The sequence below is a fragment of the Loxodonta africana genome, chromosome 10 (genome assembly GCF_030014295.1).
Source record: "Loxodonta africana isolate mLoxAfr1 chromosome 10, mLoxAfr1.hap2, whole genome shotgun sequence".
Taxonomy (NCBI): domain Eukaryota; kingdom Metazoa; phylum Chordata; class Mammalia; order Proboscidea; family Elephantidae; genus Loxodonta; species Loxodonta africana.
Genome location: NC_087351.1, coordinates 75,336,039 through 75,351,236, shown reverse-complemented (window position 1 = coordinate 75,351,236; position 15,198 = coordinate 75,336,039). Strand labels below are relative to the sequence as shown.

General features: G+C 36.6%; 1 protein-coding gene across 3 annotated transcripts in view; it reads left to right on the top strand.

The window, feature by feature from the left end:
- The window catches only part of PPP2R5E (protein phosphatase 2 regulatory subunit B'epsilon), a 166,726-nt gene extending 154,281 nt beyond the window's left edge, over positions 1–12,445 (top strand). For 2 of the 3 annotated variants that reach the window (XM_010588682.3, XM_003408698.4), the window contains exons 12-14: positions 930–1,057; positions 3,066–3,167; positions 7,784–12,445. In XM_010588682.3, coding sequence (XP_010586984.1) covers positions 930–1,057; positions 3,066–3,167; positions 7,784–7,883 — 330 coding nt within the window. In that variant the 3' untranslated portion in view covers positions 7,884–12,445. The remainder of the gene's footprint in view (positions 1–929; positions 1,058–3,065; positions 3,168–7,783) is intronic. The other variant, XM_010588683.3, reaches the window with a different exon arrangement.
- Positions 12,446–15,198: the final 2,753 nt, after the last annotated feature.

The window sequence follows — 15,198 nt, the reverse complement described above, 5'->3', positions numbered from 1 at the left end:
GCTGTTTATTGTCCATGTAACTACTCTTTTAGAGATGTGAAGTTTTGTTTCTGAGGTGTTCCAGGAATTCTTAAAATCCAAAATGAGCAGCACAGGCTCAGCAGACCAAATACTATTAGTGTCAGTCAGTGCATGGTGGGCAGAGAAAAGGGATTTGAGAATGCAAGCGGGTGTATGTCCATTCGGTGACCCTGAGTCCAGAAACTGAACGGCTTTCTTCTAGCTTACCCCGTTCAAAGGAAAGGATCAGAAATGAACACCAGAAAGAGCTTGGACACTAGATTCAAGTCCCTCGACTTTTCCCGTTTACTAACAGGGTGACCTTGGACATGTTACCCAATTTTTCTGAACCTTAGTGTTCTCATCTGTAAAAAGAAAATAATGCCTACTCCTAGGGTGGCAGTAAGGATGGTACAGTTTACCTGCAACACTGGCATCATGTTTGGCCCAAAGGAGATAGTAAAGGCAGATGTTGTGTAGGGATAGGCAAGTGGCTTTCCCTCAGCAGCTGTTTACTGAATCACCCTATGGCTCATCTGAAGTGTGTGGGATGAAAGAGGTGATATGTAAGGGAAATCTATAAAATGGGTGAAACCGATGGGGAAAACACTATGGTGTATCAAAGATGTCTGGGGCTTGAGAGCTCTGCAGGGAACATGTGGGATCAGATAAGAGGAGCAGCATTAGAGAAAAATATAAATAAGCAGGTAGGAAAATTTATTTCTTTTCATTCCCCAAATCGATGAACCACTTTGCAACTTTCTGAGAGACTTTAAATTCACAAGGATGTAAAATGTGATTAATATTTAATTTTACATTTGATTGAATGATTAAAAAATAGCCTCTCTTAAAATACTTTTATTTGGAAAGGTTATAATTTTATCTTTGTATTTTTCTCTCTTAATATATATATTTTTCTTTTTCCAAAGGTGGCAGAAAGAGCACTCTATTATTGGAATAATGAATATATCATGAGTTTGATAGAAGAAAACTCTAATGTCATCCTTCCCATCATGTTTTCCAGCCTTTATAGGATTTCGAAGGAACATTGGAATCCGTAGGTTTTCACAGCTCCCTTCCTCCCTCCTTTCCTTTTGTTTAATAAAATGGTTTGAATGCTTGCTATGTGCCAGATACTGTGCTTGTTGTTGGAGACAGAAATGTGAAAAGATAAAACCCTACCTTTTAGGAATTCACTGACTATTTAAGAAGACCCACATGTAAACAGATATTTTATAAAACAGGATTATAAGTGCTACTTTATTAAAATACCTGTTTACTTGAGGGGCTCCATGACCTGTGAATATAGCAGGGATATTTTGGGAACACTCTGGAGCTGAGAGGGGAGGCTCGTGGATATTGATTAGAAGATGGAGCTTGAAATGAATCTTAAAGGACTTTGTCAGTGGATACGATGGGGGAAGGACAGTGGCTCCATCTACCACATAAAAAGGCACACACCTGCAAGAAGCACCTGTGGAGTTCAGAGACCTGTGAGCTTGGGAGGGCTAAAGCACAAGGCCTTTGGGAGAGGGTGCTGGAAGATGGGTGGGGTCCACATGAGCCTTCACTAAGGGAGTGATAAGGGAAATGATCTGAGTAGATTTGCATTTTAGCAGGATCCATTTCTTAACAACAAACTCAGTCATTATACATATTTTCTAGAGGAACAATAGTTTAAAATCCTCAAGGGTAAGTTAACATCTAGGCCTACGAAAGGTAACACATTCTGCATTTTTTTATGGTGTTACCTAGTCCTCTGTGGAATTGAAAACAAATTTAATGTGACATTAAAAAAATTAGTCACAGTTTGGTATATTGGTAGTATGTTTGTCTTTAAAAGTTTTGCACTTAGTTGTAAAATGTCCTATTTCTTCTTTTTCAAATTTGCCAAATTTTATTAATAAAACTTGTAGAAATAAATAGCTGGTAAACAGTTAAGTCCCAGTATTCAGCTGGTCTCTTGAGGAACTGGAGTGGTTCTAGTGAATGTCTTTAATGCCTTTTTCCAACACTTCCCATTGCATTTGAAGGTCAGCTTTTGCAACAAAAGAAAGCTAGCTTCAATTTTCCTTTTAGTGGGCACAGGGCAGAAGCTCCACAACAAGTACACTTTCATGTAAGTGTTTTTGCAAACATCAAACTCATTTATGTAACATACGCCTTAATCGTTACCAATACCTTTTTCTGTGGTGGTAGGAATATATTTGTTTCAAAATGGAAGCGAAGTATGTTTTTACAACAGTCAATGCTATTTAGACCCAGCCTGTGAAATATCAAGCCCATCGTGGCACAGTTCTCACGTTGCCCAACAGCTTATTCTTTTACTTGATAAGCAAGGGCTGCCATTTTGGCCACTTAGCTGTTCGATGTTCCACAGCCACTAGCAGATATCACCAACTTGCTGGTTATTTTACCAGCATGTGGGTTGGGTCAGCAGGGGACCAAGCAGGAGTGTATGGATCAATGCAAATCATAGTTAGAAAAATAACTTCATGTTACTGCCCAGCTTACAGGGGTTTGGTATCATATCCTTGAATATAAGCAATTAATACATATATTTGTGTATATATTTGTGTGTGTGTATATATATACATATAGAATATGTATTTCTGTGTAACAGCTTTTGATTTTGATAAATTATGAATGTTATTCCTTTAAAAATAAAACTCTATGCAAATACAGGTCTCTAAGGTTAGTCCTACCACAGGTGCTCATTTTTTAGGGTGAAGTTGCTTTATTTTTATACTTGCCTTTTAATTATGTAGTGCCCACAGTAAGACTATTCTGGGTACCAATAATATGAAGGACCGAATTAGACATTTTTTTAATCCTGTCAACCCTGCAGGAAGATCTCTTGCCTTGAATAAAGAATGTGAAACTCTGAATGTGTAAATGAAATGGAGGTCATTTCTAGTTGTTCAACCAAAAAGGAATGGCACAGACTATGCAAAACGAGAGGCTCACTTGAACAAAAGTTGTGCCTACCCTTTCTTTGTTCAGCATCCTATTGGTTTTTTGGATTAAGGATAACTGAAATGTTCCCTTTTCTTTGTGCTTCACAGGGCTATCGTGGCGTTAGTGTACAATGTGTTGAAGGCATTTATGGAAATGAACAGCACCATGTTTGATGAGCTGACAGCCACATACAAGTCAGATCGTCAGCGGTAACTTTTTAAAGCTTTTTTGTCAGCTGTGCACAAAGCTATCTGTTCTTTCCTTGCGTAGTTGTGCCTGAAATCATAAGCAGCACAATTTTATTTATTTATGTATTCATTTTTGCATGCTCATTAGCTGTGTCCTTGTAAGCGTGCCACTGGGTAACAAAGCTTGTAACAGTGTCATTTTGATAAAGCCTGCATTTCTCCTTCTCTACAATAATATTTTAGTTCTGCTTTAGGGCTAAGAGCTGACACATAACTGGTATTTCAGGCCCACTTAGGAGAACTATAAGGTAGTTTGCAATCTGGATTCACCCCCATTCTGAACTTAATCTGATCTAGATTTGGATTGGTCTTGTTCTTCACTCGAGCAGCATGAGGTACGAGGCCCAGAACTTACTTTCTTCTCTAGAGCCCAAAAAATTCATTACAATTCAAAGGGCAGCAAGAAGAACATGGAGTGAACAATGAGATGTTCTAGAAGTCTGGAAATGTTTAAGAGACCATAAGGGAACAAAACCCAGTGGAACTCAACAGTGAATGCTTGTGGCCTAGTAAAGCCTTTCTTGATTTCGTTCACTTAATTCTTCATTTTTGTTATTTCTTGTGCAATGTGTCAAACTTTAGGAAACCCTGGTGGCATGTGGTTAAGTGCTACGGCTGGTAACCAAAGGGTCTGCAGTTCGAATCCTCCAGGCTCTCCTCGGAAACTCTATGGGGCAGTTCTACTCTGTCTTATAGGATCGCTATGAATTAGGAATCGACTTGGCGGCACTGGGTTTTATGTCAAACTTCCCGGAAGATGTACTTGAATTGGTTAAGGAAAGTCTAGAGAGCTCTTAATAGTTGGGGTTCTGGTTTGGCTTTGACCACCTGGAAGCAAATGTCAGGTTTTGTGTATTATAAAATTTTGGATCTTAGGGAATTCCAAAGGTTTGTGCAAGTGTTCATACCCATGACCTCGCTGAATCTCCTGAACAAAGCTACATGTGGTTCCCTTGCTTCTTTGCTTAGCCTGAATTTGAATGTTACTTTTATTTTACTGATAAAAAGAACAAAAAGGAGAAAGGTGTGGCGGCAGAGGGTAAAGGACCATTTCGGTGATTTTTTTTTCTTTTTTAGTTACTGGGATGTGGTTTATTGAAAGACAGTTCAATTAGGGAATATAGCAAGTTTTTAGCTATAGACAGAGGGGTTGAGATCTTTACCACGATGTTGGGATAAATACCAATTTTTGGATATGTGGAGTTCTGGGAGTGCAGTGATTAAGTACTTGGCTGTTAACTGAAAGGTCAGCAATTTGAACCCATCAACCGCTGTGTAGGAGAAAGATGTGGTCGTCTGCTTCCGTGTAAGTTTACAGCCTTGGAAACCCTATGGGGCAGTTCTCCTCTATCCTGTGGGTTTTCTAGGAGTTGGAATTGACTGGCCGGCAATGCTTTTTTTCTTTTTTTGATGGTGTCGTACTTGGAATTTCAACAACTTTTAATTTGCTGTGTTTGCAGTGTTTACAAATTATTAACTTTCTAATAATCCTCCTTGCCCCAAACTTAAAATCTTTAAAAAATATAATTTTAAAAATGGAGACAAGGGCACATTTTAATAAGGTGATGTACCATTAAATAGTGTTTGTGCATAATGTCATCTCTTTTATAGCAACAGAAAGCCCATTATTATATTTGAACAAGACTATTAAAGACCTAATTTCTAAAAGAGTCAAATTCATTGGTGCATATTTATTGAACTTCAGTAATGGGTTAGGATAAAATCGTTTTATGATCATTTGATGTCTAAATTAGATAAACCAAACCCTTGGAAAAAGATAAAAATTAACTAAGGGAAGGAAAAATTACTAGCATGTCATAGACCAGGAATAGACAATACTGTGATGTCGATTCTAATCACTGGCACTGAAATGACTTGTAGTGAGTGGGTCGCTATGGGTCGGAATCGACTCGACAGCACTGGGTTTGTTGTGTTTTTTTTTTTTTTTTTTTTTTTTGGTATAGTGATTGGGCTTTCTTAATGAAACAAAGTTTTTTTTTTTTTTTAAGCAAGAGTAATACTTTGTCAAATAAACAATAGAAGGGTTTCCTAGATTCATGGGAAACATTGGTTTCTCCATAGATACAAGAATAGAGATTAATGAGATTTATGTAGTATCATCAGAGAAGAACTGAATGAAGACTTTCACTTCAGGACGGCAAGACATTAATAGTTTCATTTAAGATCAAATCAATTTTTAGGCATTACAAACCTGAAAATGGTGGGTGGAATAAGTAACACTGTTAGATGCATATGCCAGCATTAGTGCTGTGTAAAATTGAAATTGGAAGAGAATTTGACAACATCCCTAGCATGACATTGTGGTTGAGTTTTTAAAATTTCCGCCTACAGAGAGGAAGAAATGTGGGAAAGAATGGGGGTGACAGTAACCGTATCAGAAATATTTAGAATTTTTGAATATAAACTTGTCAGTGTGAAAAATTTATGAGAGGAAAAGACCCCCTGGACAAATGGCATCTAATGCCATGAAACTCTTGATCAAGAACATGAATGAAATGCTTCAGTAGCAGATGATGAGTGTTTTAATGATGTCAGCACTTAATTTAAATAGCAAATCAGGGCAATAGGAACCTGATTTCTTTTGAGCTGTTTTTCACTTGAGAAAAATTCCCAAGCCCTTGCATAACACTCCTTTCTCTTCTTAAATAAAAGTCCTATGCTTTGAAACTCCACAGTATTTATAGGATTGATTTATATGTACTCAAGTCAGTGTTTTCTGTAAGATTTATTTAGACCTAATATTATCTCCAAAACTATACTGAGAAACCAGAAGTGTTATTTTGCCACATAGCTCACTTTATAGTTGTTCTAGTCTATCTAGAATTCTTAGTGATTAGAGATGATCTACTTGTGACTGTTACTGCCCTGTAAATATGTTTTTAAAAATTAACAGATAGGTAATTGGTTGAAAAAGTAGTATGTCCACTGAAATTCATATTGTGCAGATTGTATTTAAGGTAGCTGAAATTAATTATAGTAAACAAGGCCTAAATTACCAATTTAACTATCAAATATTAATTACCATATTATATAATTAAATATTCCCTCAAAACTTTAGGGAAAGGAGAATATAAAATTACTTGAATATTTCTAGAGGGTTTTTTTGGCGGGGGGAGGGCAAAGATTAATTTCTTTTGCTATAGATACTATTGAAATAACTTTTAAAAAATTGATGATGACATAAATATGAGATATTGGAATTTAGCTGAAAAGAATTTAAATACAAATTTTACTTAACCCACGATGATTTCCCTGCCCAAATATTGTCATGTGACTGAAGTTAAATCCTTACTAGGTGAGATAGCCAAGGTCCACATTCCATGCCTGAGATGGCAGAGCCTCCATTTTCAGGAAGTATCTGAATTCATGGATTCACAGGTGTCATCTGGGTCTGCTTTTTACTGGCTTGCCATAACATGAGAAAACTAGGGACAAAATAGTGAATTCTCTTAACAAAGGTGAATTTATTTATTTTACAATATAGTTATATATTATGTACTTTCTCCTTGCTTGCTGTTAAAACACCCTTTCTTTTTTAAAAATATGTTGATTTTAAAACATCCTTGGCAAAATAAAACTTGTTGACCCTGCTTTGGAGCCCTGGTGGTACATTGGTTAAGACCTTGGCAGCTAACCAAAAGGTTGGCAGTTCGAACCCATCAGCCAGTCCTTGGGAACCCTATGGGGCACTTCCACTCTGTCCTGTAGGGTCACTATGAGTCAGAATCAACTCAATGGCAGTGAGTTTTTTGGATTTCTACCCTATTTTGGATGTCCACTTTTTTTGGTTAATTTTACCAAACAATGAAATCTGAAAGTCTAAAACTCACTAGTCGAATTGCCAAATTTGAAAGGTTGGTACATTAAAAATTTAATACATAATAATATTAACAAAGTTCTGTCCAGATCATTAAAACTGAAACCCCAAAGGAAGTATGTTTAGTTTAATTGTATATATTGGTGCAAAAATAAGTTAATAATTTGGATTTTGTGATCCGTTAATACTTGTTAGAGGTAAGATTCTGCTATAGAGTTTAAATATACATGGTATATAAAATATAGACATAAATAAAGGAACGATATATTTTCTTGACATATAGCATTTCCTGAATGAGTGTCATCTCCAGCATTCCATTTGAGAAACTGTATTTGGAGACAGTGAGAAAAATTAGATTATAACTAAGACCCAACTATAAGTCACTAATGTGTCCTTGGTTTCAGGGTAACTGATACATACAAACAATTCCCATTTTTTCCTCAGGAATTTTGAGGTTAATTTTTTGTATTAAGCTAAGTCAAAAGGAGTATTGATAGGAAATCTTAAAATATTCTTATCATCTCCTACTCTGTTCGTTAATACTACTTTTATGCCTAAGTGTCAGAAATAAAAAGAGCAAGAGAGAAAAGAAGAAAAAACACCCACAAGATTAATGTGAAACTTTTCGAAGAATTTTTAAAACATACATGGGGAAAAGTATGTTAAAGAAGCAGTTATTGTTGGATGGTCTCTTTAAACTTTCTTGGTTGTTTACATTGTATTCTATTTCCTTCCCCAGTGAGAAAAAGAAAGAAAAGGAGCGTGAAGAATTGTGGAAAAAATTGGAGGATCTGGAGTTAAAGAGAGGTCTTAGACGTGATGGGATAATTCCAACTTAACAAAAATAATGACAACAACATTACTAACCTGTGGAGTCACACATTTATGTAGTAGAAGATGGAGCAACAGTTTTCTGTATTGTGCAACTTTACAGTAGATTTCACATTTGTTTCATTATTACAACAGCACTGTATATACCTACCTGTCTCTAAGTAAAGGAAAAACAAAATAAGGACTTCAATCCAAAGTTTGGACAGTAGATGGACTTCTCAGAACTTTGCAAACATAATCATTGTTCTAACCCTCTTGAAAGGAAAAAAAAAAAAAAAGCAGTCTTCAGAGATCTGTTGATGAAATTGCTGTGTTAAAATTCCATTGTCAGGAGTTCCTTATTTATCATTAGCAGAGAGTATGATACAATTTTCAAATGTGAACAATCTTAAATTTAGCTTGTCTTTCTGCTAAGCTGTTAAATGTATTTATAGTAAATGGAAGAAAAAAAGACCGTCATTTCCTTATAAGTTCGTATAACACCCTCCTCTGGATAACTTGACTGTAATTTGACATCTGTCCCTTGTGCACATCTTCATGAGCTGAATGTCCACATGGAACAGGGCCATGGATTATAAAGGTCCCTGATAAAAGTTTTGTTTACTGGGGTGAACATCTTTCCAGTAACCAGGTAGTCCCGGTACTCCTTTAGTCTTAAAATTAGGAGTAAAAGAGAAGAGGTGATAAACATAGTAGGAAAGGGAATTTTGGATTCATTGCATCAGTTTATGGTGAATCTGAATCAGTGTCTTGAATCCTTTGAAAACAGGCACTGGGACATCACAGGCTTCAGTACCTGACCAGTATTAGTTGCATACATCATTGAACACACATACCAGAGAGATGTTTTAGAAATGTCAGTAAAACATCCTTTTGGACCATTTTGAAATGAAAAAGACAAACACTAAACAGTACAACCATGAAATTGATTGCCAAGGATTGTGAATCTAATTGGGAAAAGAGTTGAGCAAACAGCTTGGACTGTTTGGAGTTGTTGCCTTACTTTTTAATATGTATTTATAAAGTATTCCAGCAAAAGAGGATGTAACCTCTGGGGGAAAAAAAACACAAAAACATGTTACAGTGTTTTTTGTAGATTTTTGCTCTATATCTCATCACAGCGCCAGCCCTGTTTTTAGCCGGAAAGGATTCAGGATACACATTATACTGCATTCTGAATTGGATGCATATTCCTAACTACTGTATTTGTTACCAAAAGTGGTTCTACAAATGCTACTGAAAAATCTGGAAATTCCTAATGTCCTGAGTATTAATAATAAAGTTTAAAAATGCTTTTATATCAAAGGTGCATTCTGACCAAATTGTTTAAGAAAAACAAACAAAATCTAGGGCTGTATTATAGATATATCTTCCTGGCTCTCTGCTTTGTATTTAAAAGAGGAAGCTTACATCTTGGGTAGCTGGTACGCTGATGACACTTGTGTACAGGATGTACGTACCGACTGCAGTTGCATTATTGTGTACTAAAAAGTATGTTTTGGGGTTGATTGCCAGGATGCTGTTTGCTTGTCCTGAACACTGCAGCAGTGAGTTGATAATCCTGACGTCACTTCCAACAGTATTCACGGTATAGAGCTGATTCTGTGTTCATGTGTTGAATTGTGATAGTAGCAAACATGAACATATGAACTGTTGCTCTTAATAGAAATACAATATAATTATGGGCTTGTAAATTTTCTTCCTTCCATTTAAATAGAAAGTAGAATATGCAGTTTTATTGTTTCCAAGAAAAAGGGGAAGAAGAAGGGGGGAAAAAAATCCTTGAACCTTTCTCCCCTCTTAAGTGTTTCAGGATTATCAGGTCACAGATTATGTGTAAAAGTCAGCTAATCATGGATATTGTCATCTGAGTAACTTTGTAAAAACAAAAAACTTGGTACTGTTAATTCTGGAAAAGAAACAGCAGTAAAAGAATCATACGCAACGCCAAACACAACATGGTTTAATGGTATTAATAGTTTTTTTTTTTTTTTTTTAAAGAAAGTGGGGATTCTGTGTAAAGTTGGCACAGGCTGCCAAAGATGAAACAATTTTAAACGTGCTGGAGCAAAGGTGCAAGTTTGAATACTAAAGTTAAAAAATAAATTTGTAACAAATCATCTTCTTTAGCTCTTTTGATTTTAGCCCTTTGGTTTCGACTATGCATCCCATTTATTTTTGATAGTCTAAACTTTTGTTTGCTGTTAATTGATCTTTTTAAATAGAGAACATTAAGATCATAGGTTTCTGAAGTATCTCTGCCCGTTGGCATGAAATGCAGTCGTTTGAAATGAGAAAGGCTAGGATCCTGTCCTCAAGGTGAGAACTACATACACAGAAATCTTTCATGTCAATTTCATGTTGATCATTCCAAACTGAGAAGAATAAAGCCACATTTTAGACATATTTAAAGAAGCAATTATAGGCATATGTCTAAAATTCACAGGGCGACTTCTGAGAAGCAACACTGTCTTTTCTATTTTAACTGAAAGTGACAATGTGACATTTGTCATGTTGTGTTCAGGGACACAGAGTAACTGGGGTAATCTGACTGTTGCACTATGTGACATATTTAAGGACATACTTGCTGCGTTTGTAGCAACCCTCTCTCCTTGTCCCTTCCCACAATTCTGCTGTTGCTGCAACTCGAGTTAATTGTGACAAATGCATCTCTGTGTTATATTTTGTTTGCTTCATAATTCCCCAGAACTATATATATATAAATATATTTTTAAAATAGCAAATTCGTAGTTAGTGAGTGATGACCACTCCAACCTTGTCCCTACCATATTGGTTTTAGGGATACGATTAAGAGTGTCTTTGGAAGAAAAAAGAAAAGCAAAAACCCTGTGGTTTAGAATGATGTCGAGGCCTTAGGCAGTGGGCCTAGAACAGGTGTGTGAGTGAATTGACCCATCTCATACTTCGGATGGAGCATGCATTCCTTTTCTCATTGTGTAAGCGTCCCTGGTTGTTTTCTCTCGGTGTTTAGGTATTGTCCTTAATTTTATTATATTTTGCTCTCACCAACATCTGAGTGTTTTTTATAAGATAATAAAAAAGTAAAGAAAGAAATAATACTCTCGATGCCGCTGCTGGACACTCACAAGCAGGGTCACACTCCTTCATCTTGGGCCCGCTCGCCTAAGTGGAAGGGTTTAATTTATTTTGTACCTCCTATGCGTGGGAGAGTCTGAAGTGCAGAGCCAGGAATTGCTTGTAATTGCACCTGTTGTACTTAAAAGTATGGCCCTAGGCTCAGTCACACTATGGAAAGAGAGAGAGAGAAAAAGAAAAAAATATATATTTAGAGCTTTAAAAGCTTTTTTATTTTTTTGTGGGGGTGGGGGTGGGGAAGGGAAGATGTATGGATGTTACTGGCATTTTTAAGTGTTTAGAATCTTTTTTTTTCCTCCTGTTTTTCTGTTTTGCATTTTCTCTTTAATCAGATGCACTGACCTGACCCAGGAAATGAAGAGATTGTCTCTTTGGTTGTTCTTACCAATGTTACACAAAGTGACAGCCACCTATAGCAAAAAACGTGGCACCAGACACGATCAGTGATGTTTTATTTGTACATCAGTATTTTTATTTCTGTATTTTGGCTCAGCTGCTTCTCTGAGTAGAGTGAAGGAATGAGCCTCAAAGGATTTTTCTAGTAAGTATATTGGCAATGCATTTTCTATTCCCAAGTGTTTAATTTTGGGAATCTAAAAGAAGGATTGTGCATCTTGAGAGAAAGTTGAGTAAATTTTGATCTAGCAATATGTTAATTTGTGTTGCTGCTTGTGCACAAGAGCAGTGGTAGTATCTCTCTTGGAAATAAACATGCCATATTATGATGTCTGTGAATATAGGTTTCCTTTTCTTCCCTTTCCCTCACTCCTTTTTTGAAATCACTCATTGTAAATAAGTTGTAATCCAGACCTCACGTATCAATGGGGAACTTTCAAATATAAATATTACCAATACACTTTCTGATTGTCTAATTTTTGACTGAAGTATAAAGAGAATGACATGTCCATTGCTTTTGGTTTGAGGATTTTGCTCTAGCTTCCTAAGTCTTTTGGTATTTTAGTATTTCATTGTTCTAGCAGGAGAGGGCAGCAAAAGTTCATTTTCCCCTTTAGAAATGATGTGATCCATGATTGGTTTTAAATTTAGGTGTGTGTATGTATTTGTTTTTGTTTCTTAAAACAGCATCTGTTGGTAGAGGTAAAAATGAAACATTTTTGATATGAAAAGTTGCATATGAAAATTATAGACTGGCTTAACTAGACAATGAGTGAAGACTTCTGATCCACATCAAAGTTAAAATGCCTCAAAACAATCTCCTAGCTCTGGCTAAAATATGCCACGTCCTTTTTAAACACAACAAAAATGCAAGCTGAGTCTTAATCACTTGGAGTTTAAAATGTCCTTCTTTGGAATTGATTTACTTTCTTCAAAGTGGTAACAGAAACAAAAAATGAAGGTGCTCCCAAAGAGAAATGTAACCTCCCCCTTTCGCAGATGTGTGAGAGGTGCTGTACTGTGGGTGCATCATAATAAAGAAGCAGTGAAGAGTTTTCAGGTGCCTGGCTGTTTTTGTTTGTTTTTCTGACCTCTGTGGTCTTTTTCAGCTACACAAATGATAGAGTTGATTAACTTTGTGGCAGTGGGGTTGGTATATTCTAGCTTTCGTTTTGAGAAAATCAGCTTATGATTAATGATATGTAGTGTTGGGCATCATTCCTGTATCTGTTGCTGTGTAACAAAGTAACCCAACATTTAGTGCCTTAAAACAACAATAGTCATTTATTTTGTTAACCAATCTGCAATTTGGGTAGGACTTGGCAAGATGGCTTGTCTTTGTTCCTCAGTCATCAGCTGGGGTGTTTCAAGTGGGACAGAAGAATTTACTTCCAACATGGTATTGGCTGTTGGCTGGGAGCACAGCCAGGGCCTTGGTTCCTGTTGACCGTGTCCTCTTCGCAGGACTTTGGCTTCCTCACAGCATGGCAGATGGATTGTAAGAATGATTATTTCAAGAGACAGGAAGTGGGAACCGCCAGTATTTGAGAACCGGGGCCCAGAAACCAGTACGGCATTACTTCTGTCATACTCTTTTGGTCAAACAGTCTCAGAATCTGTTCAAATTCAAGCGGAGGGGGCATAACCTCACTACATGATGGGAAGAGTGTCAAATAATTTGCAGTCATCTTTACCATGGGATAGTTTCTTTCAAAGCACTGGATTAAGTGTGATCTATTCTCTTGACCAATTGAATCCCATCAAAATTGGGTACATGTAGAGTTTACTAGTTAATGTTTCATATTCAGTGAAAATCTAGATCGGGGGGAAGTCAGCAATTGTAAATTCAGTAATTTTGTATTTCAAAACCATTTGTAACATCTAAAGACCATTTGGTAAATTACATGGAGAAGAAACTTAGAATTGTAGGGTCCAAAGAGATTTAAGAGAGATTTCCTTGGCATAAATTGCTTCCTGCCTGTGAATAAATATTTACAACAATGGCGGCCAAGTAGATGTATGGTCCAATTCCTATTTCCAGGGTTTTTATATAATATGGGTTTCTATAAGATTAAGTTCACATTCTTGTTAGGTTCTGTTGAGTTGGTTTGACTCACAGCAACACTAAGTACAACAGAACAAAGTGTAGGCCAGTCTTGTGGTATCCTCACAATCGTTGCTAAGTTTGAGCCCATTTTTGCAGCCACTGTGTCAATCCATCTTGTTGAGGGTCCTCTTTTTCATTGACCGTCTACCAAGCAATTTCACATTAGTTTTTTTTTTTTTTAACTGACCCTGAACTACAGGATAGTTAAAGGGAATTAAAATTGGATTTTTTTTCTGATTATGATACATGTTCATTATATAATACACATTTATCTTGAAAAGGCAGAATTAAAAAAAAAAAGTTGGATAACCACTGTTTCCCATACCTAAAATTCCTTCTACAAGGTTTGTGCATTCATTGATTGATTGGACCAGTGTGTATTGAGTGGCTCTTGTCCGTGCTCTTAGCCTTTCTCTGATGCTCAAATTTCCTCTCTTTAATCTCTCATTTAATTTAGTTTATCCCTTTTGAAATTATATTCAGAATTCATCATACAACTTTGGGTCAAACTTTGCTTCAACTGAATGACAGGAGGCCTCAGAACCAGAAAGGATATCAGCTACGGTCCTCCTCCTCACCAGAGCTCTTCAGGCAAGATCTCTGGCAGTCAACAACCAAGGTGAAGCATGTGGACTGTGAATAACAGGCACTTGGCTTCGTTTGGCTTCTGTTATTTATTAGATGTGTGACTTTGGGAAAGTTTCTTGATCTAATTCTTGGTTTCCCCATTTGTAAAACGCAGGTAGTAATAGTACTTTACAGTATTGTTCTATTACAGCAGATTATGTAAAATAATTAGCACAAAGTAACCTGCAATAAATATTAATTACCTACAAAACTCCAAACCCCCTGCGATGGAGCCGATTCCAACTCTTCGCGACCCCGTAGAGTTTTCAAAGCTGTAAATCTCTATGGAAGTAGACTGCCACATCTTTCTAATTACCTACAATAAATACTTCTTATTTTTATTTACTACTGTTTACAGCAGAGAATTTAGTATGAGTGAATAATTATAGCTATTCACATATCAAATGCTATGTGCCTTGTGCTAAGAATTTTACATCCATCACAACAGTTCTGGAATAGGTGCTATTGTCCCCATTTTGTGAATAAGGCTGAGACAGTTGAGGCTCAGAGATGTTAAATAATCTGCCTAAGTCACACACTACCAAAAATGGACTCCAAACTTCTCTGAACAATGATCAGTGTACATTGGGATGACAGCCCTGAGCACATACTTCAAATTTTATGCCTGATTTAAAAAAAAAAAAAAAAGGGACCCAAACTCACTCCCTGCATGCAAGAGAGAACCCTATTTCTACCTCACACTTTTATCACTGTTCAAATCCTCTCTCCCGTCCCCATCTCACTTTAACTTGAGTAAATTATCAGCCTCAAACTTCCATTTCCTATTCTGTTATAAATGGTCTGTTTTAGCACCTGACTTCACAGGCTTCTCTCTAGAATACCCTGGGAAGAGATCCCGTTGAATCCCAACCAACATGTCCACACAGGGCCTTGCATCCTACTCTGGTACACTATCAATTGTTTTAAAACTATGTTTTTAAAAACAAAATATATCATCATGTGGAAACCCCGGTGGTACGGTTAAGAGCTATGGCTGCTATGGCAGTTTGAATCCACCAGGCCCTCCTTGGAAATTGTATAGGGCAGTTCTACTCTGTCCTGTAGGGATGGAAAAT